General features: G+C 42.4%; 1 protein-coding gene across 1 annotated transcript; it reads left to right on the top strand.

The window, feature by feature from the left end:
- Window positions 1-209: 209 nt before the first annotated feature.
- Window positions 210-5,425, top strand: zic3 (zic family member 3 heterotaxy 1 (odd-paired homolog, Drosophila)). The gene is made up of 3 exons (XM_080035075.1): window positions 210-1,462; window positions 2,237-2,400; window positions 2,931-5,425. The coding sequence occupies exons 1-3, from the start codon at window positions 469-471 to the stop codon at window positions 3,111-3,113; spliced, it is 1,341 nt and encodes a 446-aa protein (XP_079891201.1). The 5' UTR covers window positions 210-468; the 3' UTR covers window positions 3,114-5,425.
- Window positions 5,426-25,839: the final 20,414 nt, after the last annotated feature.

Raw genomic sequence — 25,839 nt, forward strand, 5'->3', positions numbered from 1 at the left:
ATCAGATGAAACCAATTGAGACGACCTGCCATCTTCAATACCAAACTGTGCCAATCACCAGAAATCTAGCCAATTAACACCCTCCTCAGCAGTCACGTGTCAGAGGGGTAGCCGAGCGCCGATTGGTTGCTGTAGCACTGCCTCCCGAGTTCATTTATGTTCTGGGAGTGAGTGATTGACTTTATCAGTCCAAGGACATCATCCGCCTGGAAAGGGGGGGAAGTTTGATCCGCTTTCTCACGGATCGCAGTCAACGGGAATTTGTTTCGCTCCCAACTCTGTTTCGCATAGGATTTTTCCCCGTTTTGGCTCGGCGTGTTTTTTTATTATTTTTATTTTCGGATTTTTATTTTCGCAAAACGTGGTTAATCTTGGCGCTGGTGGCTGCAGCTTGCGCGCCCCGCTAAACTGGATTTTAATTTTATTTTCTGTTTTCCTCCCCGTCTCCTATAAGTTTGCCTCGAGCTCATGACTATGCTTCTTGATAGCGGTCCGCAGTTTGCATCGTTAGGAGTGGGGGGTTTCGGGGGACCACGGCACCACCACGACATCGGGAACACGGACCCGAGACTGAATCCCTTCGCCGATTCCTCTCATCATCACCCGGCAGCTTTCAAAATCAGCCCCGTAGCGCACGATATCGCCTCCGGTCAGACGTCGGCTTTCACCCCGCAAGCCACAGGATATGCAGCTGCCCTGGGACACACTCACGGCGGGCAGGTGGGCTCGTACGGTGGGGGAGCATTCAATTCAACACGGGACCTTTTCTTCCGCAACCGGGGCGTTGGAGAGCCCGCTGCGCCGAGCGCCCAGCATGGGATCTTTGGTGCTTCGGCGGGGAGCCTCCACGGGCCGCCCGGGATCAGCGACAACCCCGGACATCTGTTGTTTCCAGGACTTCACGAGCAGGGGGTGAGCCACACTTCGCCGAGTGGACATGTAGTCAATAGCCAAATGCATCTTGGCTTACGCGGGGACATTTTCGGAAGACCTGACCCGTATCGCCCGGTCGCGAGCCCTCGGACGGACCCCTACGGCGCTCAGCTCCACAACTACAGCCATCCCATCAACATGAACATGGGGATGAACGTGCCGACACATCACGGCCCGGGGGCCTTCTTCAGATACATGAGGCAACCGATCAAACAAGAGCTATCCTGCAAGTGGATAGACGAGCACCAGATGAACAGACCCAAAAAGACTTGCGAGAGGACTTTCAGCACCATGCACGAGATGGTCACGCATGTGTCCATGGAGCACGTCGGCGGCCCTGAGCAGAGCAACCACATCTGCTTCTGGGAGGACTGCCCGAGAGAAGGGAAATCTTTTAAGGCCAAGTACAAACTCGTCAACCACATCCGAGTGCACACGGGCGAGAAACCGTTTCCGTGCCCGTTTCCCGGATGTGGGAAAATATTCGCCAGATCGGAAAATTTGAAAATTCACAAAAGAACACACACAGGTAAGGCAACAGCAATATGTTGGCACGGCGTGCGTAAAAATAAGATTAAAAGATTAGGCTGCTCAGCAAATGGTGTGTCTTGGAGATTGTTTCAGAGTGCATGTATTTGTTGTTTACAAGTAACTTGGGCCCACATGTATGGCGTTGAACATTACCCAAACTATTGTTAGTGTAGTTTATTTGAGAAGTATGTTTAAATACATTTGTGTTGGCTCAATAGTGCAGAAAACGTGGACGTGTTCAGCAACCAGCGTTCATTCTATAGCCATAAAGCCAAGAAGTTGTGCATGACACAATAACATAGATACTTTACGCTCTTGTGATAAAGTTGTGTCGCAATAGCTCTATATGGATATCTATAGACTCTCTAGCGTTCTAAACGTTACACACAATTGCATATTCAATCAGTTTAAGGCTGTCTTTGCCATTCTGTCCCCTGTTCAGCCATGGCGTGGTGCAGAAATGCCCTGTTGATTCAGTGTTTACTATATAGGAGCAGTATACGCATTACGCACAGAGCGAGGGCAGTAGTATGAAGGAGCAGGCCTCTTGAATAAATAAAGCCTGACAAGAGCAGCGTGTAGTAGCCTAGTGGAGGAGCCGTATCCACTTCGCCGCCGAAGAAATGTAGGTTACTCTGTTATATAATAGACTGCAGACAATTTACATCTCATGAGCTCGGGGTTACACAGGAGGCGTCGCAATGCTGAGTTTGTTTGTCTGGGCTATTGGTGGCATATCATTCACAATGTGTGTGCGTGTTTACTCCCGCAGGTGAGAAGCCGTTTAAGTGTGAATTTGATGGCTGTGACAGACGGTTCGCCAACAGCAGCGACAGGAAAAAGCACATGCACGTGCACACGTCGGACAAGCCGTACATCTGCAAAGTGTGCGACAAGTCCTACACACACCCCAGCTCTCTCAGGAAACACATGAAGGTAATTAATGTCTTCATTACTCCCTTAAACACATTAACGCAAACCCACTCACGCTCTACCCCCCTCCTCTCCTCAACCCCTACCATTCTCCATAGATATGCACCGTCAAAACTTGAGGCATTTCTTTTAAGATGCTAAAGCAAAGTCCCACTAGAACAATGCCACTAGCACTACAAGTGACACTTGAAGCCCTAATTTAATTAATGTAGCCTATTGAAATATAGGTGTGAATCAGTGGTGCTTATTTTAGCCTATAGGCTACTTGTCATCCTCTGATAGATGCATTTCATCACTTGACACTGTCTAAACTAAAAGGTGACCTGTTTTAAAGAAAAGCGTTTGAACTGTCTTATACTTTGAGAATAATTGATTTAAAAGGTGCACATCAAGGGCATGCTTGGGGATCCTTTTTTATAGACTTTTCTGCAAGTTTGCTGCACACTCACTGTTATAGTAGCATATAGTAGCCTTAGGCATAAGTGAATATCATAATTGAGCAGGAACTCAGATGTTTTTTATTTATTTTGCAGGTACACGAGTCTCAAGGATCTGAATCGTCCCCAGCAGCTAGCTCTGGATACGAGTCGTCCACACCGCCAGTGCTGGTCTCAGCCAACACCGAAGACCCGACAAAAACACCGCCGTTAGCCGTACAAAACACGTCCGGACACAGCGAAGGACTGGCACCCAACTTTAACGAATGGTACGTTTGAAGTGAGAAGAACAAACCCTCTTCTCAATGTGGACCACGGGGTTGAGGATAATAACTATTCCTGCACACACACACACACACACACACACACACACACAAAACAAGCAGCCCCTCGTCACTAACACACACACACACACACACACACACACACACACACACACACACACACACACAAACACACAAGATTGGAACAACAACAACAACAACAACAACAACAGGAGATGAGAGCAAAAGCCAGCAACAAGCAGGCCACATCCGTTCTCAGGATCACGAAATTTGACTTTTATTACGCAGTTTTCGAGGGAATCAAAATAAAATCACGATTAAATAAACGTAAATACTTTCTCAGTATAAATAAATGTTTTTGTATCTTTTAGTTTACAGATTTCAGAAAAAAATGTTTTATTTTTCATTTTATGTATTTTCTCAAATTTTTATTTAAAAAAAATAATAAAAAAGGAAGATTATTTCACGCTGTTTTATATGGTGACGGTGACGCGCTATTGTCGCCTCTTCAATTGATTGTTGGAACTTCAAACAGTCTTAAGAAACGTGCCAAAGTCTTTGTCATGAACTTGAACACAGAAAAAAAACTAAAATAAATATTATACTCGTGAATGTATTTTCCTTGTTTGATGGGGTCGAATCTATTGTCAACGTCCGTTTTCAGGTGGAGAAATGTGGTATTAGGTTACGATTGTTACCGTTGAATATAACGTTGCCTTTTGTTAATACCGTTGTAAATACATATCCATGATGCCATATTTATCAATTTGTAATTTAATTATGGGTATAAGTTCTGAATCTTAAATGATATTTATGGAAATGTTTTCTAACAAGAACTGTACAGTTTGGGTCATAACCAGCTTAACATTGAACAAACGATAAAAATTATAAATCTCCAACATCACGATTGTATCCTTCTGTTTGGTTTTTTCTTTTGTTCCTTTTTAACAAATAGGCCTTCATGTGTCTTATTTGGATCGAAGAAAATCATCTATATGAATATTATTGGATTTGTCTATATATAGCCTAATGCAGATATTTCCGTCACTTTTATTTTCTTTATGAGACCATTGACATGTAAATCATTGACTTTGTAGAACTGAGTTCAGTTGAGCTGAGAAGCTATAACACGGTTCTGTTGATATCTTTATTTGTGGTTAAACTGAAACCTTTGTTTGTATTTTACTTTGATAGAATCAGAAATAGATGTCTATTCGTAGTATACACTCAGTATTATTTTTTTTGGGGGGAGAGAAAAAAAAAGAATAAACCCATCAGCCTATTGCACTCCTATACTACAGGTCTTAAGACGAGTGTGCGAAGTTCATGATTTCCAAATCAAGGTGACAGCATTTTTGATGATTTCAAATTCGGGTGAACAACCCAAATATATGCGCCAGCCAGTATCTTTCCAGTTCCAGCAATGTCTTTGTGCAAGTATGTTTAAATGTGTGCATCGGCAAACTGTCACAACACAGTATCTTCAAAAATAAAAAAACTTTTTTTGTCCGTCAGCTTGCATTGTTTTAAATGTAATTCTTCTGTGAAACTAAGCGTGTTATTTGTTGTGGTGTTGCATATAGAGCAGTATGATTACACATTTGCTTGTTTTGTGTGAATAACTTGTCAAGATGACATTTTTTTTGTGTTTTACAAAATTTGGTAGAAGGGATTCTAGCTCTATGTGGGTCGCGGGGAGAATACGTTCAGTGGCAAAAAGAGTTACAGCATTGCATTGTAACCTGTTCTCAAGAATAAAATATTATGCATAGACAAAGTATATTGTACTCTTATGAGAACAATTGTCAGACCACCAGCACTACTTTTAAAATAAAATGTAAAAGAAAAAAGGGTACCTCGTGACAGTGATATATGAAATAAGTTTATTTAAATAATTTAAGGAATATATGTTTTATATGCTATTTTCTATACCTTAATTTAAAAGAAGTACTTTTTTTCTTATTCCCACCACCTTTCTGCCCCATGCCAGAGAAAATAATATCTGATGTATTAACACAGCTAGAATGTGATGTTGTAACACTTTCTGGGAGAATATGGGTCACACTCCAAGTTATTCCTGAAGAGCAAAAATGTTGTACTGATGAACTGTGTCACTGTGCCACGTTGAGGCAAACCAATGTTACAACAGCAGGCCTGTGCATTAGCATATTTCGCTACACCAGAGGCTGAAGGTTCCTTGTACTTTTTAGGCTACTGTATGTTGGTTAATTTGTTTTACCAACTATTTATGAAGAAATGTGAACGGAAATTTTGACTGAAAATTAAAAAAAACATGATGAAAAGAGACTGTCAGACTGCGACGTTGATTATTAACACCATGTTGTCCTGCCCCCTGCATTTTAAGTCATAAAGCCGACACTGTGTGCTTGTCGTTTATATCAGACTAGTAGGAGTCACTTGAACTTGACACTGATTAAGGCGCCATTTTAGTATCTTGGCTGTGCGTGTATGTGTGTGTGAATTAGGAATAGTGAGTGGGAGCAAGTTAGGGGACTTCTTCTCATTTCTTCATTGGGTTTAGATGGAGATGTGTGGGTCATCCATCGCCGGCTGCAAAAGTTGCACACGCAAGTTTGATAATTGTTGTTATTATATTTTAAATTAACGCTTAATAATTAACATTCCTAATGTGCAGACGGGAGGACGGGCAAATGAGGACACTGTGTGACGTGAAAGTGGAGTTGGATCCGTTGCCTAAAGTGGCGCTGCTTCAGCCAATACCCGATTAACAAGGAACCGCTTCATAAAAACAACCAAACGAGTTACTACACATCAATGCGCCACGTAATAAGTCAACGGTTAAAAAAATCAAAACAGCAGCTCATGCATATGTCTCATATATATAATGCTATACATTATTTTGGGCTAGGCTATTTAAGAATATATTCCAAAGTATAATAAGTAAACACTATTATAAAGGGATGACTTCACCTCACCCTTTGGAGTGTAGAGCATGAGGAAGATTATTACACCAACCCCCCACTATACAAAGTGCTTGAAACCCCCGCACCCCAACCCCCCATATCCTTCAACTAAACAGATTTAGGAATATTGATTCAAATTCTGCTTTTGACTATTTTTTTTTCTTTTTGCGCAAGCGCACCCCTTGCATTCCGTTTGATTTCGAACCCCCCCCCCCTCCCCTCCCTCCTTCCTTTATTCCCCATCTCACCCTCTCCCTCCCTCCCTGCCTGCCTGGCTCGTCTAGTCAAGTCGCACATTTCAAGTTCCCCCTCTCGCTCTCTCCTCTCTCTCTCTCTCTCTCCCTCAGACATCGTGACGTCAAATAACAGAGACACGGCATTCTGCAAAACCCGGCGTGCAGGCTACTCAAACGGAGGCTGCTGACATATTTTATGCAGGCATGCATATGTCTGAGACGCCGTTAACAGAGAGCGGTGGCCGAGCTCTTATAGCCTACCTGCAGTATATGAATATCGCCAGGGAAGAAACACAATATGATCATGGAAAAAATAAAAGCTTTGACATAGTTACGTTTTAACAGGGATGGTATCTGCTTATCCTGGCCATTACACCAGATTACATCAATTATCCGTGCGTGCTTTACACCGGTATGATACATTCTACAAAATAAAACAGTTTGGTTTTCGGACTTCTCGATAAGCTATGTTTACATACACTGGGAATTCAGAGTTTCCAGATCCCGCTAGATTAGAAACCAAAGCATGCAGGCGATTCAATTCAGAAAAGAGAAAGAGAGCGAGAGAAAAAAAAACATGAAAGGCTCCTTTCTGAATGGGCTAGAAAGCAGCAACGGTCACGTGGATGCAGTTGTGTAGTAGTAAAGACCGGCGGCTATTTTACATCTGCAGCAAACACCTGCCTTTGAATTACGCTCGCGCTCATTCAGCTGAAGTTATTGTATGGATTGCCGCTCGCTCGGCTGTGTGGTGCTGCATGTCTGTGTGATTGCAGCTGATTGTTGGCAGTTCGCAGTTGCTATAATCTCGCCCCGTCTATAGGGTCTGCAGCGTGTAAAGGCTTTCAGAAGGAGGGGGGGTTCAGGACTGAGTTTTTTACGCCTTTTCCCTCGCGTCTGTCGCCAAAGTTTGATATTTTATTGATTGGGCCACACCAACCCCTTATTATACCTTCCTCCGTCTTCTGAGTCGCAGTGTTTGATGCATGGCTAAGCGGGGAGCGTTTCTGTAAGAGGATAAACTGACAGAAGCACGTACCCAAAGCCCTTTGTCACGCAACGGAGGCCGTGATCTTAATAAACCCAGTGGCTAATTTACCACTCATTAATAATCAAGTAATTATCAAACGCAACATGTAGGCTAGGGACTTTGTGTGTGTCTAAAACGTAACCTGCTTGTATGCACTTCTCTACATTGGAGGCATTTATTTTGTGGCACTATTAAAGCTTTAACAGTGAGAGAGGCCGCAAGGTCTTGCTCAAGGAAGCTGGGTGCACTCGGCCCCTTGATCCGAATCTGAGACATTTTGGATTGGAGACTGAAAACAAACACACGGAAGATGTTCAGATTGTCGTCCCAATCACTGACAATGCTTTAAGTAGGCTGGATGCCAACAAATCTGAATCATCGCAAATTAACAATGCCATCTGAGAATGTGTGTGTGTGTGTGTGTGTGTGTGTGTGTGTGTGTGTGTGTGTGTGTGTGTGTGTGTGTGTGTGTGTGTGTGTGTGTGTGTGTGTGTGTGTGTGTGTGTGTGAAATGCGGGGTACGTCTTTCCGCATATAGCAACAGAACAAGTTCACACACTGGATTACTGTAGATGTTTATACGGCAGTCTTTTCTCTAATCAAGACATTAAGCCTCATGCATAAGGGGGGACTCGAGTGTTTTGTCACTAAACGCACCATGGCAATTAGATTGAAGTGATAAGGATTCAGCAACATCATAAGGGGAAAATATGGATTGATAAACAAATTGCATAAGAGTTAACATACATCTGATAATTGCTTCACTTGCGCGCGGAAGTGGATGTGGTGGCCAATTATCGATGCTTATTTGCAGCTCCAGCAGGGTGTTGAATATGCATTGACAAAATAGGCTATACCTTAATCCTCGGTGTGTCTTTCTATTTTAACGTATTTCATGGCCTTTTGTGATGCAAACTGTTTAACACAATGGCTTTGTCTTTGAGAACAAGTATTCTTCAATTGGCTCCTAAGAGGCATTTACATACCCCATCATACTGTATACTAGCCTGCAGGCATTTCTGCTGGTGAGGAAGTGAGTGAAAGTGTTCGGCCTGCCAATTATGAAACAGTCTAAAATGCTATAAAGTTATGCAATCAGTGTGTACTACTTCCTGAATCAATCATACCCCGCTGCGCTTGGGAAGAAGTAAGCCTGATGAAATACCCAACAGATCAGTCAGTTAAATGGCCAAATGTGCACAATAAATAAAGAAAAAAATACCAAGGGACCTAATGTCAGCAGCTTTCATGGTGTCAATGGGCCATTATTTACAGCCCCCCAACACACTCGAAAACACCCCACCTCTCCAATGATATTTCTATTATGCTGTGGGCTGAAAGACAAACTATTAGTAGGATGTCCAACAGGAGACAGCGCTTATTGCCCAACATCTGGCGGGGTGTCAGAAGCGTGATGAATTCCTCATCAGTGCCGGCGCAGGAATCAACGCTAATAGGTCCCGAGTGAGGGCCCCGGCAAACGCTCATTCAGCAAAGCAGATGTTCGGTAAATTGTGCTTTTGCGTTTGTCTTTTGACAGATATATTTTCAACACTTCTGAGAGGTGGTGAGCGCGGGCAAATGAGCAATTGACATCCCGTTAATGGCCCGTTGCTCTTCCACGAACTCTGCGGTGGCGAGGCTTCGCCCACAACCGGCGCAATAACAAGTGGTCTCCCTTGAGGAGCGAAGGCTACTTTTTATGATTCATTGCACTGCAGGTTATTGGAGAAGAAGGTGTAGCATGTTGAGGTTTAAATGTAAAAGCAACGTGTAGCCTGAATCTGCAATAAAGCTTTAATTGGAACCATAACACAGCGGTGTGTGTTAGGTTTTCATATCCCTTGCAAAGTCAACATAAAGTTGCATTAGTTACCGTTTGCATGGGTGTGATTTTGCACTCAACAAACTTTTCACCTGAGAGACGCCTCCCTCGTCCCGGGACAGCCTCCACCTCTCTCCCCCTGAGGGGACGGCAGCAGCGCTCACATATTCATCAGCCTCTCAAAATAAAGAGGACAATGCTCGTTAATGTCCCCCTTTTTCGAGAAACAATGAATTAGAATTGTAGAGTGCCTTTTCCATTATTGAAAAACTTCATTCATCGCCTCGCTCATGGTGATTATTCCGCGCGTGCGCAATGCCCTTAGTTGAGTTCTCTCCCTGCAAAGCTTGGCGGGACGCCTTAATATCACCATCCACATGTTGCGCAGAGGTGGTGCACAAGAATGAGTCCCGTGAGATAGATGGATGGATTAATATAGGAATAGGTATAGACAGACCCAGCGTACGAATAAACAAGCCATGAATAAATAAACTGTCTATGGCGTTTTATCCCCTTACAAAAATAAAAACATGTCACTACGACATCACAACGAGAAGCAAAAGTAGCCCATATCTCTTGCACCATTCCGATTTGTGTCCCAGAAATGCCAATCAACGCGGAAAAAAGGCAAGCTCTGGTTGCATAATGTTTGCACAATCTTTAATCCGTTATGGATATGCATGAGGCAGGGATAGCACCCGATAACACTCCGCTCGATCCAGCAGCATCAGCACACGTGTGCGCGATTCCTGGCGCAGCACAAATACAGAAATAAACAATGAAAGACAATATCTCAAAGTCGTATTTCTTTCTCCCCCATTCAAGCATAGTAAGCGGTTTGACCCACATACGTAGTGTACATGCTTTCTCCCCCCTTTTCCACTCAAAGTGACAGTAGGCTAGCCAACATTAATAAACACAATTTAAAAAAGTGCCACACTGATAGTAACATAATATTACAGCAATAAAGCAAAGATAAGTAATGGATTGGAACTGCGAATGTTTAAAACGAGTGTGTCAAATGTGACTTGGCCTTCTTGGAAAACTCCATTCAAGTGTAATTACCAGCGGTTGCAAAACATCATCATACACTTAAATTAAATATTCAAGGATGATTTTAGTCAAATTATGTCTATACATTTCTTTGCTCGCCTAAAAAATACACAAATAAAACAGAATACATCAATAAAAATATGTTAAATAAATGTTTTATTAGAAAAGGATGTCACTTTTAATTTCTGAAGCTTTTATGTCATGTTGACCTTAAAATACATTTCAAACGAAAGTTAAATTTAATGACACTGAAGTTTCTCTTAATAATTGACTTTTTAGTTAAATGATAAAATGTTGCAGTTTTACTGAGTTTTAAGAATGAAAAAACAATCCTTGCCTATATACAATAAAAAAGACAAATCTACTAGGATTAACAAGGAACCAGTTATGAAATATTTCTGTGTGTGCTGAAAATCTGCAGTGTATTGTCACAGGCACCATTGTAAGGAGAAGGCATGACAAATAATAGCAAACATATAATCCACCACAACCGCAGCAGTGTGGCCTGGATTTGGCCATAGTGCCCCAACCCTTGTTGCACTGAGGCCTGAACAGAGGTGATGCTGCAATAAGATGTATTTGGATAACCAGGTCAATCCAGGAAAAGAGCAGCTTTGTGGATGGGGTGATTGAAGGAGAGTGATATTCAACAGCTGCGTTATACCGGTTTTCAATAGCCATAATAAAAAGTGTTAGACTTAGCACTGGTTATTTTCTTCCCACAAATCTCATCCTCGACTCCCCCTACTGTGCCTTTTGGCCAAAAACAGAACACAGCCAGCTCATATTTTCACACTATTAGACGTATACTATTAGTCCGTGTTTTTTTGGCCTTTGGTAGTTTTTCACAGTGCTGGCTTCATCAATCATTTTAAGCATGATGGGGAAACAATGCAGTGTGATTGCACACCTTTAACTTTGTGCTAAACTCACTAGACAGTAGAGCATTTCTATTACTGGTACCATTCTTGGACACAATAACAGAAGAGGAGTGTCTGGAAAAAGGGTGGAGGAGAAAAGGGGGAACCAGGTAGGAGGGCCTGGTGAAACAGGAGGGGTTTTTTTTGGGGAGGGAAGGCCAGGTGCTGGAGGAAATTGGCAGGCGATTGCCAAAGCGACCTCATGCCAAGATAATGCATGGGGCCATAGGTGTCCCCCAAGCCAATTCCAACCCTCATGCTGATAGCTTTTCAATGCCTACGGGACAATCTCTCCAATAATTGCTTTTCCTGTTTCAATTCTGGTCTAAGGGGCCTGCAGTAACTAAAGAGAAGGGACTTTTGTTTCTTAACAACCATTGCAAAAGTGCATAGTGTCCAGTATTTGGAGTCATTCTTAGTCAACATATAGTTCTAAATAGGAGTACAATTTATCTTATAAGAATATGTCCAACACCATTGGGACTTTAAAAGGATAACACAAAAGACATGCACGTCCTGCAAGACTGAGAGTGTGCTTTCAAAAGTTTGCACATGTCCTTGTGATTGGCAGATCTCGCCTTAATACATTGCACATTTTCCTTCAGGAGACCTTTGGAGGCTGTAACTTATCTCCTGTTTGTTAAGAAGTAACGTAGGCAAATATTTTCATTTGCATCCCTGAGACACCCTATCCATCCTCTGCTATGATGACCAATGACATATTGCTCTCCTGGTCGAGGGAGGGAAGCTCAGCGGGCTGTTGAAACCCAAAACCTCTCTCCAAAAGTTCCCCTGAAATGTCTAAAGTCAATGGAAACTTTGACTTTTTTTGTTGCTTTTGATTTAAATAAATGTTTCTACTTTAATTTTTAATTTTAATTTTCGGCTGATACATGCCTAACTTCTTTTGAAAAATCTAAACTATTTACAAATTACAATATTTAAAACAATAGACAAAAAATACAACATAGTCGGTATTATAGTTGATAGTTGATAGAATAAGAAAATTATTATTACGCTGAAATCAAGATGGTTTGTAAAATACTGCGAACTTCAAATACTATGTTTTCTATTCTTGTTGCGCATTTGAAAGTTCAAAGAAAGCCACCAGGCCTCCGTTCTTCTTGCCGCCTCGCAGGATTCCAACATAACAGAGAAATTAAACGTGCGCACTTATTATACTAATTATTAACGACCGACTTGTCTTGTCCTTGAAAAGTCTGGGCGCAGGGAAGTCAAGGAAACCGAGTTCAATCAAAACGGGGCCGCTCTCTATGAAGAATAGAACTCTCCCGGTGCAACAGGGAGGAAAAGTATCTCATTCCAAGCAACTGTTAAATAAGTTGAATTATTAACCGTGTTGCGTCGGCAGAAACGAAATTCACTCCACTATTTTTCCTCCTTTTTTTCAAATGATCAGAGTTTCAAAAGTCAAAACACTATCAGCTATTTAATGTGCACAGACGTATTCGTGTTTTTATTATATAATGTAACAATCAGTATTTTTTTTTATTCTCTACAGCGGATAGAGCCAGATAAAAATGTACGCAATTTGGATAGATTTCCCCTCATGATAATACAACAAAAGGGCGAGGGGGTTATAACTCGCGCTGTGTGTGGGTCAGGGGGGCGCAGTTTAATACTGAGAAACGTTACCAAGCAGCCAGTTTGTTTTCATTCTTGCGAAGTATAAATCATGCATAAACCTCCTCTCTGTCTGTCAGGTGCATTTCATATGCTGTGGTTCATGCATTAGAAATGAAGGAGGTGGAAGCTGTTGTAAAAAGTAATGTTATAAGACGTGACATTAGCTCAACTTTCAAAGACAAAGTTCACACCTTTAGATAAATAGTCCTGTACCCAGTTTAATTTACCTTTTTTTGGGGGGTAATCATTTATTTCTGTATTACCTAAATAAGGTGAAATCTGGGGCATGAAGACTCTCTACTTGCTTGTCGGAATCAGTGGAGTGTGAAATTGCAACACCAGACAGCCAGGATAATAGCTCAGAAGGGGGCTAATGTCCCTGCTACATTCACAGGACATTTTTATAATGACTGAATTAAAAAAGGGGGGAGGGAATATGGATTTATACTATATAGTGCTATGCTATGCTATTTTCTTTTTCTTCTTCATATGCTTCAGCTGTCTGCTCCCGTTTATAGTGTAAATAGATTAAGATCCAAAATGCTGTATTTAGAAATAAAAATAACGTGCAGTTTGGCCTTTCAGGGGCTCTCATTTTGTCCCTTTAGCACCCCTGTTTTCCCAACTCATCATGCTTGGTCAAAGGAGGAGTTGGAAAAATGTATATTATTGACAGTCCCACATACATGGCAACAGAGAGGACACACATGCACTTTTGAACTCTCTCAAACCTCTTCCTTGTCTGTCTGTCTGTCCTTGAAACATGGACAGACTTAAAAACACACACACACACACACACACACACACGTATTCCGACACACACATAAATAACATGGGGATTATTGAGACATGGTTCTGTTCTGCAAGAGATGTCACCAGCAGGGCCTGATCTGTTAGGCTTTACTACCCAAATTCGGTTGATTATACGTCTGCTTTTAGATCGTTCCAAATCCCTTCCGACTCACCATTCAACACTCCCCACTGGTGCTCAACCTAATCTTTCCCGTTGACTGGGGTCACCATTTTGGTGGTCTTAACTTTTCCAGCCAGTGGACCATCTCAGGCCACAGTCATGTCTAACATCAAAGCACACATCTGAAGCAAAGAGTACTAATTTTCATTCAGCAGATTCAATAGGTGGTGGAAATGCAGTGATCAGGTAGATTAGCGCTATAGGATTCACCATGTGATTCAAGATAAACAATAACTAATAATAAAAGCTAAAAGGCGGCACATCCTTTTCATTATCAAAAGAGAGAAAAAAATGTAAAAAGTGGTAAAAAGTTGATCAACTACTGGGAAAAAAATCATGCACTCATAGTATGGTGAAAGTAATGCTTCCATTAAGGATGCTGTTCTGGTGATGCCCAAATGTTCACCATAATCCAGGCGTGTTCTCAGACTCCGAAACACACGCAATCTCTCTAAATAAGCATGTTTTCATGTACTTTCAAGCCCCAAAACTAAACCTTAACCCTCTTCATTAGGGCGATATGGTGTTTTTAGATTGTTTTGATGTGGTCAGGGAGCAGACGGACCATTGGCTAAGTATTGGAAAGAGCCGACAGACAGACAGTCCAAGCGGTTTAGCCTTGTTTAAAATTATTAATCCACTTCTAATTCCAGCTGGCCCCCTGGCAGCATTGAACCCTATCAAAAAAATCAGCGCCTCCATTGTGAGGCCTGGCAGAAGGGGACTGGGCGTAGTTTATTTCTGCTCCAATCAGTTTCTAGAGGTTGGGCGATTAAAGAAAAAGAATCCCAAACCCCCCCTTCCTCGCACAGCGGGGGAATAACGGAATCATTAATTCCCCATTAATTTCACACAAAAAAACCTAAATGTCGACTAGATGTAGTGCCATAGACAAAATAAAAACATAGGAGTGACAGACAGGAGCGACAAGTGCTGTCGGTTGCCCCAAAAGTGTTGAAGAGCAACATTCCCAAACTCCTCATATCCATTATTTGGGGGAAAAAACACCATAATGTGATGTAAAACTTTGTGACTGACTTGAATATAGTAAATTCAGTCTGTAAAAGTCTAATTTATGGATGCACAGGAACAGCACTTGTGATCCTTTCACGTCACCTATTTCATCTTTTGAGGTTCGAAGGTACTTTTGATTTTTCCTAACAATGCTCTTTAAATAGTTTATTTTTAAACGCACTTAAAACGTGTTTTTGGTACCTCAAAGAGGTATAGTGTCTTTTTCGGGAAGATAAATGATGATACATAGATCGTCATTAGTAATCCGACAAAGCAGCAATTCAAGTTTGTTGTTGTTTGTCACACACACACCCATTCTCAAACACATCAAAATAACATAAACGTGTCATAAAAAGTAAAAAAAAAAAGGGAATTCACTATATTACATCTGCAAACAGAATGGTGGGCCACATCCTACTGCTCCCCATTACCAGTTTCTGCATTACAGACTCATGTATCTGTTGTATGTTGAAACTAACCTATTGGTTACCCTTATCTTGCAGTTGATTAGGCAGTTGGTGTGTGTTTGACATATGATTTTAGTGACTGTTCCTCCTGACACATTGCAGTTTTTGTAACCAATCCACCTTCAGCATGGGCCCAGACGATTATTACTTCATATTGCTTTGTAGTCCCTTACTAATTAGTCACAAATTAATTAAACTGCTAACGGCCAGACTTCCAATTCTGCACATCACATGATGCTAATGTGACAGATATTGTAAAAAATCAACCTGCTACATGTTTTGTGATTAAGTTACATCAATAGTTTGTTAATTTTTCCTGTAATGAGTTTACATTATTACATCGTCCCAGCACAAGCTGTTCATAAATGGCCCAGGCTGCTAACCACACCTACAGCAGGGTATAGCAGCCAGGCAGGGACAAGAAGGAGGGAGGGGGGCTGGGGGGGACAAAGTCAAATCTCTGAGGGGACAAAGAGGTGGTTCTGCTCCGTTTCTCCTAATGTAAACTCTATACAGATAGCACACTGATGCACAAGCACCCAGCAAGGCGATGGATTCTGATGAGGAAGCATGGCAATACACCAAGTGTGGCCCCCTATCATCACCCTTTCATGAATACACACAGGGCCATTATAGCTGTCTCTGTTCAGAGTGACAGCCTTTCATATCTGTCTGTCTCCAAGTCCGGTGGTTCATCTATACACCGAGCCATGATAAAATGTCACAAACACACAAGCAGTCTCACACACACACACACACACACACACACACACACACACACACACACACACACTTATACCACAACTTTTTACAGGAAATTAGGTCCAATTAGATGTCATCAATGGTGGATAAGTAAAGAGCTGTTAAGAAAAATCAATGCTTTTAATTTTTCCACTAATTTCTATCTCTCTCTTTCTCTCTCTCTCGCCTTCTCTCGCTCTCTTTCCCGTCCCTCAGCGTGACTTTTGAGCGCTCAGAGATTGACAGAACAAAAGAGATTGTTGTGGAGATTCTAATTATTGAATTAATTCTTTATTTATTTTAAAAAGTTCCCTGGCCTGTTACAGTAGATGGAAAATTACAGGCTGGAAGACAGTGAGTGACACATGAACAGAGGCGGAGGGGCAGAGGGGCAGGGGGGGTGGGCCGTGCCATCCAAACATGCCCGTGCCCTTAAAAGCCATGGTAACACCACCCCCCATCCTGCCAGACCCTTTCGAACCCCACCCACCCAGCCACCACTCCCCTCCCCACCTCCGCTTGCCACATTCCATTTCAACAAAACTGCCATATTAATCATGTGGGCTCATTTCAATCCAGCATCTGTTTTTTTTTGTTATTTTGTGACCCACCTTTCAAAGTTCCAATTTTTCCAGAAACAATCCTTCGAATGACAACAAATTACAGCCAATTTACCTCAGCGAGGGGGCCCGCATGTCTACTATAATGAATGCAAACCACAAAAATATCAAAATGATGCGTCCTCTCCCCCCAAAAACTGATAAGTAGGGCATGGGGAGAGTAGGCCACTGAAGATGGGGTCATTATTGATTTGACAAGTGAGTGAATAATTCATCTCTTGTGACAGGCATCAGCTGGGACCACGTTTACCACCACCACTGTTACTATGAGGGATGTATCCCCAAATCTGACCCTCACAGTCATGCAGTCTAGCGCTCATGCTGTACTATAGTGGGCCCCACCTCTGTCGGCCTTCCTTGCTTTATGGGGACTTGTCATATGGTCTCTAGTAATCTTTCCAAATGTTCCTTTCAATCCCAGATTTTGTATGATTCCGCCGGCCAAGGGGCTGCTTAATTTATGATCATTTCCAGTTTCCCCGTAGCTCTTGGCCAGCGGGACACAAGGACAGCTTTATGCATGGGTGTAATTCACACACTCATTGGCACAGGCCCCAGCAACTGCCTGCCTTAACAGAAATACTGATTTACACACTGCCTCGGCAATAGAAGATATGAGTAAAAGGAGATAGTTTGGATTGGCTGAGTCATGTTCGAAAAACGGTTGCCCGATAAACAGACGGGGCTGCCGAGGGCGTTAGAAAAATAAATCTAGACATCCACATTGGTTCCAGGGCTACACTGCTTTGGCGTATGAATAACTGCTAGTTAGTGAGCGGTTTCGACATACACAGTAGTGCAAATCTGCTATAAGTCAATCTTGTTAGTGCTAACAAAAACACAAGGGAGATGAAAAACAGCCTGTGTGGAGGTAACCTTGCTGAGAGGTCGAAGGCTGATTCTAGGACTTAACTCACTAATGCCCAGTTACCATCTGAGACTAACAAATCACTGACCCAGCCATGACTTCAGCAGTGCTCCTGCTTGATTTCTGCTTGAAACAAGTATCACTGAAACAGGGGCATTTTCTGAGCATAAAGTCGCAGCAGCCTCACATGTTATTCCGGTAAAATCTGAATGACATCAAGCCTTCCACAAAGGCGCACGTTGTTAGAAAACGACTGGGGGGGGGGGGGGCTGAGCGACCCTGAACCTATCCCATAATAAAACCCACAATAAAAAAAGGACCCCTACAATTTATCCTAGAATAAAAGGAACAGTCGTACTCTTGAATGGAGCTCTATAGGGTTGTGTTGAGCGCAGAAAGGCAGAATTAGTTTCAAATCTGCACTCGGACTACCTGCTGAGTTACCGGATCCCCAGGGAGCGTGAAGTCAAGCAGACTGCTTCTCTCTGACTCCTGCTGCCCACCACCTCCACCACGCTGCCTCATGATTTATTCCATGATTGAGAGACTGGAAGATTAAGACGTGTTCCGCCAGATGCCTACACTGATCACCTGGCGGAGGAAGACACGTAGATAAACATTGAGGAACACCCACATGTTCAGATTTAGTTACATTATTTTCATGTAGTGTACATACTGTACACGCATATGCCAGCTCTCTCACACACACACACACACACACACACACACACACACACACACACACACACACACACACACACACACACACACACACACACACACACACACACACACACACACACACACACACACACACACACACACACACACCCTGTCTGTCTGCAGGTCGGGACACCGTAAATACTAGTGTTGGCACGGGCTGAAAGATGAAGAGTTATGTGCTGGAGCTGTCTGTGACCTTTGCCGTTTGTCCATACGATATCACTCAGGGAGGAGGGAACCGTGGGACGCCTCAGTCCCTGTCACTCTTACCATGCATACCAGCTTCACACACCATCTGCATTTTGGGGAGCACATGCGTCTGTCTAAGCAATACAGTCCTTCAGTAATCTCCCCCATATTTTGCGAGAGAAGCAGCTGTGTATTATTTGAAAATTATCTTTTCTCTATTTTCTTAGCTGTAATTTCTTCTTGCTTTCTTTCCTTCTTCCTTCACTCTTTGTCCACGCACAAACACACACACACACAGGGGCCACAGGGAACTCCAAGTTTCCATTCATGCTTCTCATTATCGGGGCATGTCGGTATTTTATGAGTCCATGTAAACCACTGAATTACTGCACTTTAAAATGCATCCTGACACTATTACGCGACCATGTTGATAGAAAGGCCTTTCACTGTTGGAGCGAGGACCTAAAATGGTGGACGACAAAAGAGCATGACTTGTTAATTATTTTTAACGGCCGGATAAAAATGATTATGAAGTAAGGCAGGATACACAAATGGCCAAGGCCATGTCATAAAGTGACCCCCTGTCTTTGGAGAAAGACTAACTTCCGCTTAATTTGATTAGACAGAGGTAAAAACTAATTCTATTTCTTTCTTCTGGAGGGCACACCTGGTTTTTCAAGCTTTTGTCTGTTCATCAAATGAAAAAAAAAACATACAAGAAAAAAAAAAACGTTTATTGGTACATTAGATGGTAATGAAAATGCCCTAAATTGAGCTATTACCATTTTTTAAATTTATTCTGACATGTTATTTTAATTGCAGCAGTAAGTGAAATTATTCATTGCAATTGTCTTTTCAGTTTAATAGACACGCATTTAATTAAGTGATCCTCTCATTCAGACATACAGAGAGTGCTGCTGGGAAATGTTTGTGGATTTCTGTGTGTGTGTGTGTGTGTGTGTGTGTGTGTGTGCGTGCCTGTTTGTGTGTGTGTGTGTGTGCGCGCGTGTGAGTGTGTGTGTGTGCGCGTGTGTGTGTGTGTGTGTGCGTGTGTGTGTGTGTCTTGATTTTTTTTCCTTCATAAATGCACGGCTCAAAAGAAATCTTACAACTAGTCGTCATCACAAATAGAGAGAAAACATTAACTCGGATCATTTTCCTATCATTAATAATGCAAATATTAATTTAAATATACAATCAATCATAGCCAGCCAGACACTGCTCACTAACAGACTCTTAAGTGTACAGAAATCCTAAGCATTTATCTCCAACTGCTGACGAATTAATATGTATAATAGTGATTGATGGAAAGTATTAATCAAAAAAGTCACATGTAGAAATGTTAAGATAGTCAATATTTGCTGTTTTGATAATATATGAAGTTGTTATTCTATTTTTACTTTATATAAATAAGGTAACAAGTGAGTCGCCCTCTCTCACACACCCTCCAGTGCAATTATAATGCTCATATGCTTTTTCTGACCAGTGTCATCATCAAAGTTGATGATGACACTGAACCCACGAACCCACTTTCGTGTGCCAGTGGGTTCGGCAACACACAACATTCATTTCCATCACACAACACAAGTGTACATGTATGCTCGCGTTCCTGTGCGACGTGCGTGTGTCTTTGCAGAAGTGTGTGCACACATGTCGTGTAAGCGTCTCTCTCAAAGAGCCGCAAAAGTAGCCTGCCTCGGCTAGTGAAAGTATAGCCGAGGCAGGAGCAAGCGGTTGGGTCGGCAGAGCTGCGACAATAAAAGGTGGCAGAGCAGTCAAAACAAGCCCTGTTCTTCCAGGGCTGGGCCAGAAAAGCTGTTGAAGAGGTTCTTTTGAGGCGCCCCTTAATGTGCTAAAGTGATCTCCTCCACAATTGGGACACTCCAAAAGAGGCCATCCCTGACAACTAGCAAAGCAAACTCCCTCCACTCTCCCCCAGACTTTTGTCAGTTTACAACTAACCCCTTTGGCCTTGATCCTGCGAGAAGATGGCCGCCCCAAACATAGTGGCCTTCCACATCCATAATGCAGGACAAAACATAATTTTATCAACAATTTAGTATTTACATACTTTTACACTAGCATACTACACTTGGATACTTTCAGTAAGTACTTTGCTCAGTTTCTGCTATTCTAAATGCAGCTCAATACATTTTTGGCTTATTGACAACACTTGCTCTCACCTTTATATCTACCATTAGTCTTAATTTCTTAGCAGCCGTTACTCTTGCGTTGTTTATTATCCACGGCAGGGATGTGGCCTATAGGCTGCGACAAAAAGCCAGAGAGCGCTCAGTACGCGACAGCAGAGCCCAGTTGGCCTCCCGACAATTTGGCCGACAATACCAGCAGACTTAGCACTCACTTTTTAAGGGCTGCCTCAAATTCCTCCTGTCTTTTTTCTCTCTGCGGCACTTGCAAAAGAAGAGAGTGGCAAATTGAAACTGAACTTTATTGGAGGCTGTAGCCAGATATTGTTTGTAATTAGTATGGTTGCTCCCGATCCAAATAAATAATCATCAAAGGAAAACTTCTGAAACACAGGATTTGACCATTGTGGCTAACTCTCCGTAAAGCTTCACAAGTGGAATGGAACCTTGGGCTCGACTTAAATGAATGAAAGGGGATTTCTTTTTTATTCTTCTCGTCCCATTCTTACTCTACGTCTTTTCTCTCTTTGCTTCTTCTTCTTCTTGTCTGTTGAAACATGTGGTCAGCTGTTATGCTTCCATGTGGTCAGATGATCAAAGCTGGGGAGCAGCAGTAATTGTCCCCCGCTGAAGGCCTGCCCCGGCTGGGATCAGGAGCCCAGCAGGTGGGGGGGACAGCCATGAGAACGGAGGGAGAGGGTGGAGGAACGCAAGAGGCCCTGCCTGGCAGAAATAAAGACTTCCTAAGGGCTGCTCTCTGACAACAGAGCCCCAAAGGGAGAGTGAAAAATGAAGCCTCCACACATTCGAAGGGGTTTTTCACTCGGTGGAAAAGGGGGCCGCCATTGGGGTGAACATTAGTGAGAGAGAGGGCAAGATGGAAAGCATAAGAGAATAGGATTATAATATTTGCTCAGAGCGAAGAGGAACAATTGTGTGCCCATTTCACAGTGTCCTTAGAACGGAGTCTGTGTCGAATCCAAGAAGTTTTTTCTACTTTTTTTTCTTTTTCCTTTGATGGTTCATGAAATATGGATGCTGTTTATTTCACCTGCTAACCCCTTGGCTCTCTGGTCCAAGACCTCTCACCGAACGCTGTGGCACTGGCCAAAAAGAGACGAATAAACTATACAGAAATAAACTTGGCCTCCTTTCTTGTAGAATACACAAATACACGAGCCACTGACATGGACGCAAACACAAGCAAGTCCACTCTTTTCCTCTCACAAGCAAGCCAACACACACATTATTACCATACACAAACACACACACACACACACACACAAACACACTGTGGTGGGGAAAGGCCATGCATACCACGACCGGTCAGTGTTTACCTGAAGACCGGAGGGAGCTGTGAAAGCTCACAAGTCGGGACTACTTTGCATGTACATGGGAGCCCGCAAAACACTTCTCACTGCTGTCCGTCATTTTGATTGCCCAGCACGACTCCTCCGCCCTAAACCTCCCAACACCCCCACCTCACTAGCCCCCCTCCCGCCCCCGCCTCCCGGCCAGATGGCTTTTTTTTTTCTTTTTTTTTTAACTGTCTGTGGGCTCTTGCACCTCTGCGCTACCACATTAAATCCCCGAGATGGCTGGGTGGAGTGGAAGGGTGTTTGGGGAGCTCTGCGTGGACAAATGGTTTTTGGAGGTAGCAGAGCAAATAAAACGGATTAAGAGGAATCTTTTCACAGATACTTCAAAACTATTTTGGCGCTGAGAGCACCCCCCCACCCCCCTACCCAATTCTCAATACTCCCCCCCCCCCCCCCCCCCCCTTCGAAGTAGGAGAAATCAGACACCCACAAAAGACATTTTTCAGAGCATACAGAGCATTGTCTTTGAGGGGTCTCGCATGGAAAGATTTTATGTGTGCTGCGTTACATCAAATATATTATTTAACCCAAGTCAGAAATACAGTTATCCCTTCATGACTATATATGAAGCTATTACAGAGGTCCCCGTTGTTTGTGCATTATTGCTCCAGCATTTAAAAAAAATATATATTTTTTAATATTGTATTAATCTAACAGAGGTTAAATAATATTGCACAGTGGCCACTATTGCATATGTGCTGCAAAACAGTATCCAATAGTACAACCATGAAAAAACGCAATAACAGACCCGCACCCTAATATAACTCCCAATCACTTTAAAAATCATGATGTATACATTTTAAAGGTTTTAGGTGCTTCATGTCATGTGAGCAGACATTTAAAGCCACTTATGACATCAATAAATGCACATTTCTACATTGTTGAGTGCCTCATGCACATCCATATATTAGGACATACATTTACATCATAACAGCACAGTGTTAAACCTGCTAGTTATTGATTGAATGCTTTTCAGTTTTGTAAACTTCAGTGTACACATGACAATTACTTTAAAGCAAACATTACTATTTGAACTGTAAAGTGCAAAACAGCCACTGTCAGAACGCGTTGCATCAATAGAGGGTAATATGAAGGAAATCTAAATGTCACCTCTTGCCTCTATCCAGCCAAAGGTTAGATTCTTGACTCCCTGCTGTCGCCTGTCATTGGGTTGCCTAGCAACGGCCGCAAGCTATAATTAGCTTAGCAAAATTAAGATTTCCATTTTGTTAACACAAAAACACTTATCTGAAAAGTGTCACATGTTCACTGAAAGACATTCCAAAAGGCATGCATAGAAATATGAGGGATTTATTTTCTTTCTTTCTTTTTGAAGACTTGGCAATGCATTCTATAGCCGTCACCACTGAGTGAGATGTACAAGTGCAGCTGTTATAGCATACTTAGTGAAAAATCATAAGATGGAGTATGAGATCACCATGTGAGCGTCTGTCAAGTGTTATTCTCATATGTTCGTAGCACACTAATTCTGAATGGGTCTAACAGTCCCATCCATCCTCTTTATTAGGCCTCTTTACCTGCAGAAAGGAAAATTCCTCAAGGACTATAAACCATTTATTTCTCTCTTTACATCTTCTATGTATCCACCCACAGTTGCGTAAAGTCACAGGCCAGCAGTTGGGACGATTGAATTCCATTTGTAAGGCACTCAATCAGTTTCTAGGTCTGTCAGCTCTGCAAGGAAACAAAGCAGAGAATGCCAACAGCTTCAAGGCCGAGCTTCAGCACTGCACTTAACCTTGCTTCTCGACTATGGTACATCTACTCTTTCTCCATCATCTATCCTTCCATCATTTCATCCATTATTGTACCATTACATCCCACAGCCACCGCCCATCGTGGAACCAGACATGTAGTTAGTAATGACTTAAAGCGGAGGACAACCAAAGTGTCTGTTAGCAGGCAGTGACGGCAGGGTCGCCAGGATCACTCAATTAGCAGGGGTGACAAAAGACCCAGCCGGATCCAACACAGCATCCCCCCAACCCTGACACATCAGCCAACCACAAGCCTGGAGCCCGCCTGCTGCCGCCGCTAACCTGGGTCTGTGTTGTTTAGTTATCAGAGATAGTAACTAATACCAGTGCATTGGTGGTTTGCACGCATATTTCAATATGAAGGCTAGTCAAGACATGTCAATGAATGGTCCTCATTTCAATTACTTAAAATCTTTATGTCAGAAATAGAGTCTCCATCACAACCCTGAAAACTGTAATTATTATCTTTAAAAGCTCAGAACATGTATTGAATAGTACAGAATTAGATTTTTTTTTATACATATGTATTCCATCCTTTCAGGCACTTTGTGTGCCTCAACATAACCCTAAACTATGTGAATCATGCTTTATACGCTGATATTGTAAGGAATAGTAATTTAATAGACTGAAAGTGAGCATTATATTTAGCATGAATATTTTGGGACTTGGTAGACACGCTCATTAAAATGCTTCCTCATTATGCTTGGGAAAAAAACACATTATTCAGGCGGCTCATATTTACTGTTTAATTAGTAGGCTAGTACATACATTTGCCGCAGACAGTGTTGAGTGTGGGAGTTCTAGATAGGTTTTCAAATGAAGAACTATGGCTGCGGCTATTGATAATGTTTTATCAAGCATTCTACCAATGTATTGTTTAGTTCATAAAATGTTGCAGAAAAATTCTAATTTCTTATTTTCTTCTCATCAATAGTCCAATTACAATGTCATAGAGCAGAGAAAGGTAGAAATGCTCACTTTTGAGAAGGTGGAAGCACAAAATAATTGGGATTTTTGGCCACAAATCATCACCAGGGCATCATGGGTCTTATCCTCAAGTGTATGCATGTGAAAGCAAAATCATTTGCTGATTCATCACAACACACAGATGCGCCCACCATTTTGTGCAGGTATCAGCATGCATATACATCCTTTACACACAGTATGTGTACGGGTTTTTTCATTAGCCTACTCTTTTCTCATCCTCTGTCTGTCAGTCTGTCAGGCCATCTGTGTGTATTTCACGTGCGTGGCAACCTGCCTGCCTTTCTCTCGCCCCTTGCTGTCCTATTTGCAGCAAAACGACTCCTGTCTAGATCAGTGTTTTAGGATAATCCTCGCAGCAAAGAATACCCATAACCCTGTGCATGTGTTTTTTGCATTATTTGTTCAATGGATGCTTTCGAGTTGAGGATGCTGGAAGTTAAAGAGATATTGCCAGAGATGGAGGAGTCAGCATTGTTAATAAGAAGAACATTCCCCTTGGTGGCTGGTCTCCACCTCAGTTACGATATGTAGGGCAGTAGTAAAATAAAACAGAGGCCTTTGATTATAGAAGAATACAAACGTGCTTTCAGGCGCACACACAGGGGTATTATACTGAAAGAGCAATAGAAATAAAAGGATTTAGAGACTAAAAAAAGAAAACAACTCTCTTGAGTCTTTCAAAGGCTTTGCCAGGGATAGTGCTTGTATGCTTATTTGTGAGGAAGTTTGGGGAATCACATGACCTTTTGTGTGTGTGTGTGTGTGTGTGTGTGTGTGTGTGTGTGTGTGTGTGTGTGTGTGTGTGTGTGTGTGTGTGTGTGTGTGTCTGTGTGTGTGCACGTGTGCGTTTGTGTCCATGTGTGTGTGTGTGTGTGTGTGTGTGTGTGTGTGTGTGCGTGCATGCATGTGTGTGTATGTGACTCTAAGCAAGTCCTGAATCCAAAGCAGGGCTTTTGGGAAGATAAGACACCAAGCTTAAAGCAAGTTTTATTGCTCAGAGATCATCGGATCCCACTGTCACTAACTTCAACCCATTCAGGAGAAATTCATTTTTCTCCAGAGCACACCCCGATGCTTTCACACAGAAGGGCATGGATTAATGAGATGCATCTGTCTGTTGCTATAGGGAAAATTGACATTGTTACTTTATTTTCCAAGACGGAAGATGTATGAGTT

Source organism: Ammodytes marinus, assembly GCF_949987685.1.
Source record: "Ammodytes marinus genome assembly, chromosome: 10".
Taxonomy (NCBI): Eukaryota; Metazoa; Chordata; class Actinopteri; order Uranoscopiformes; family Ammodytidae; genus Ammodytes; species Ammodytes marinus.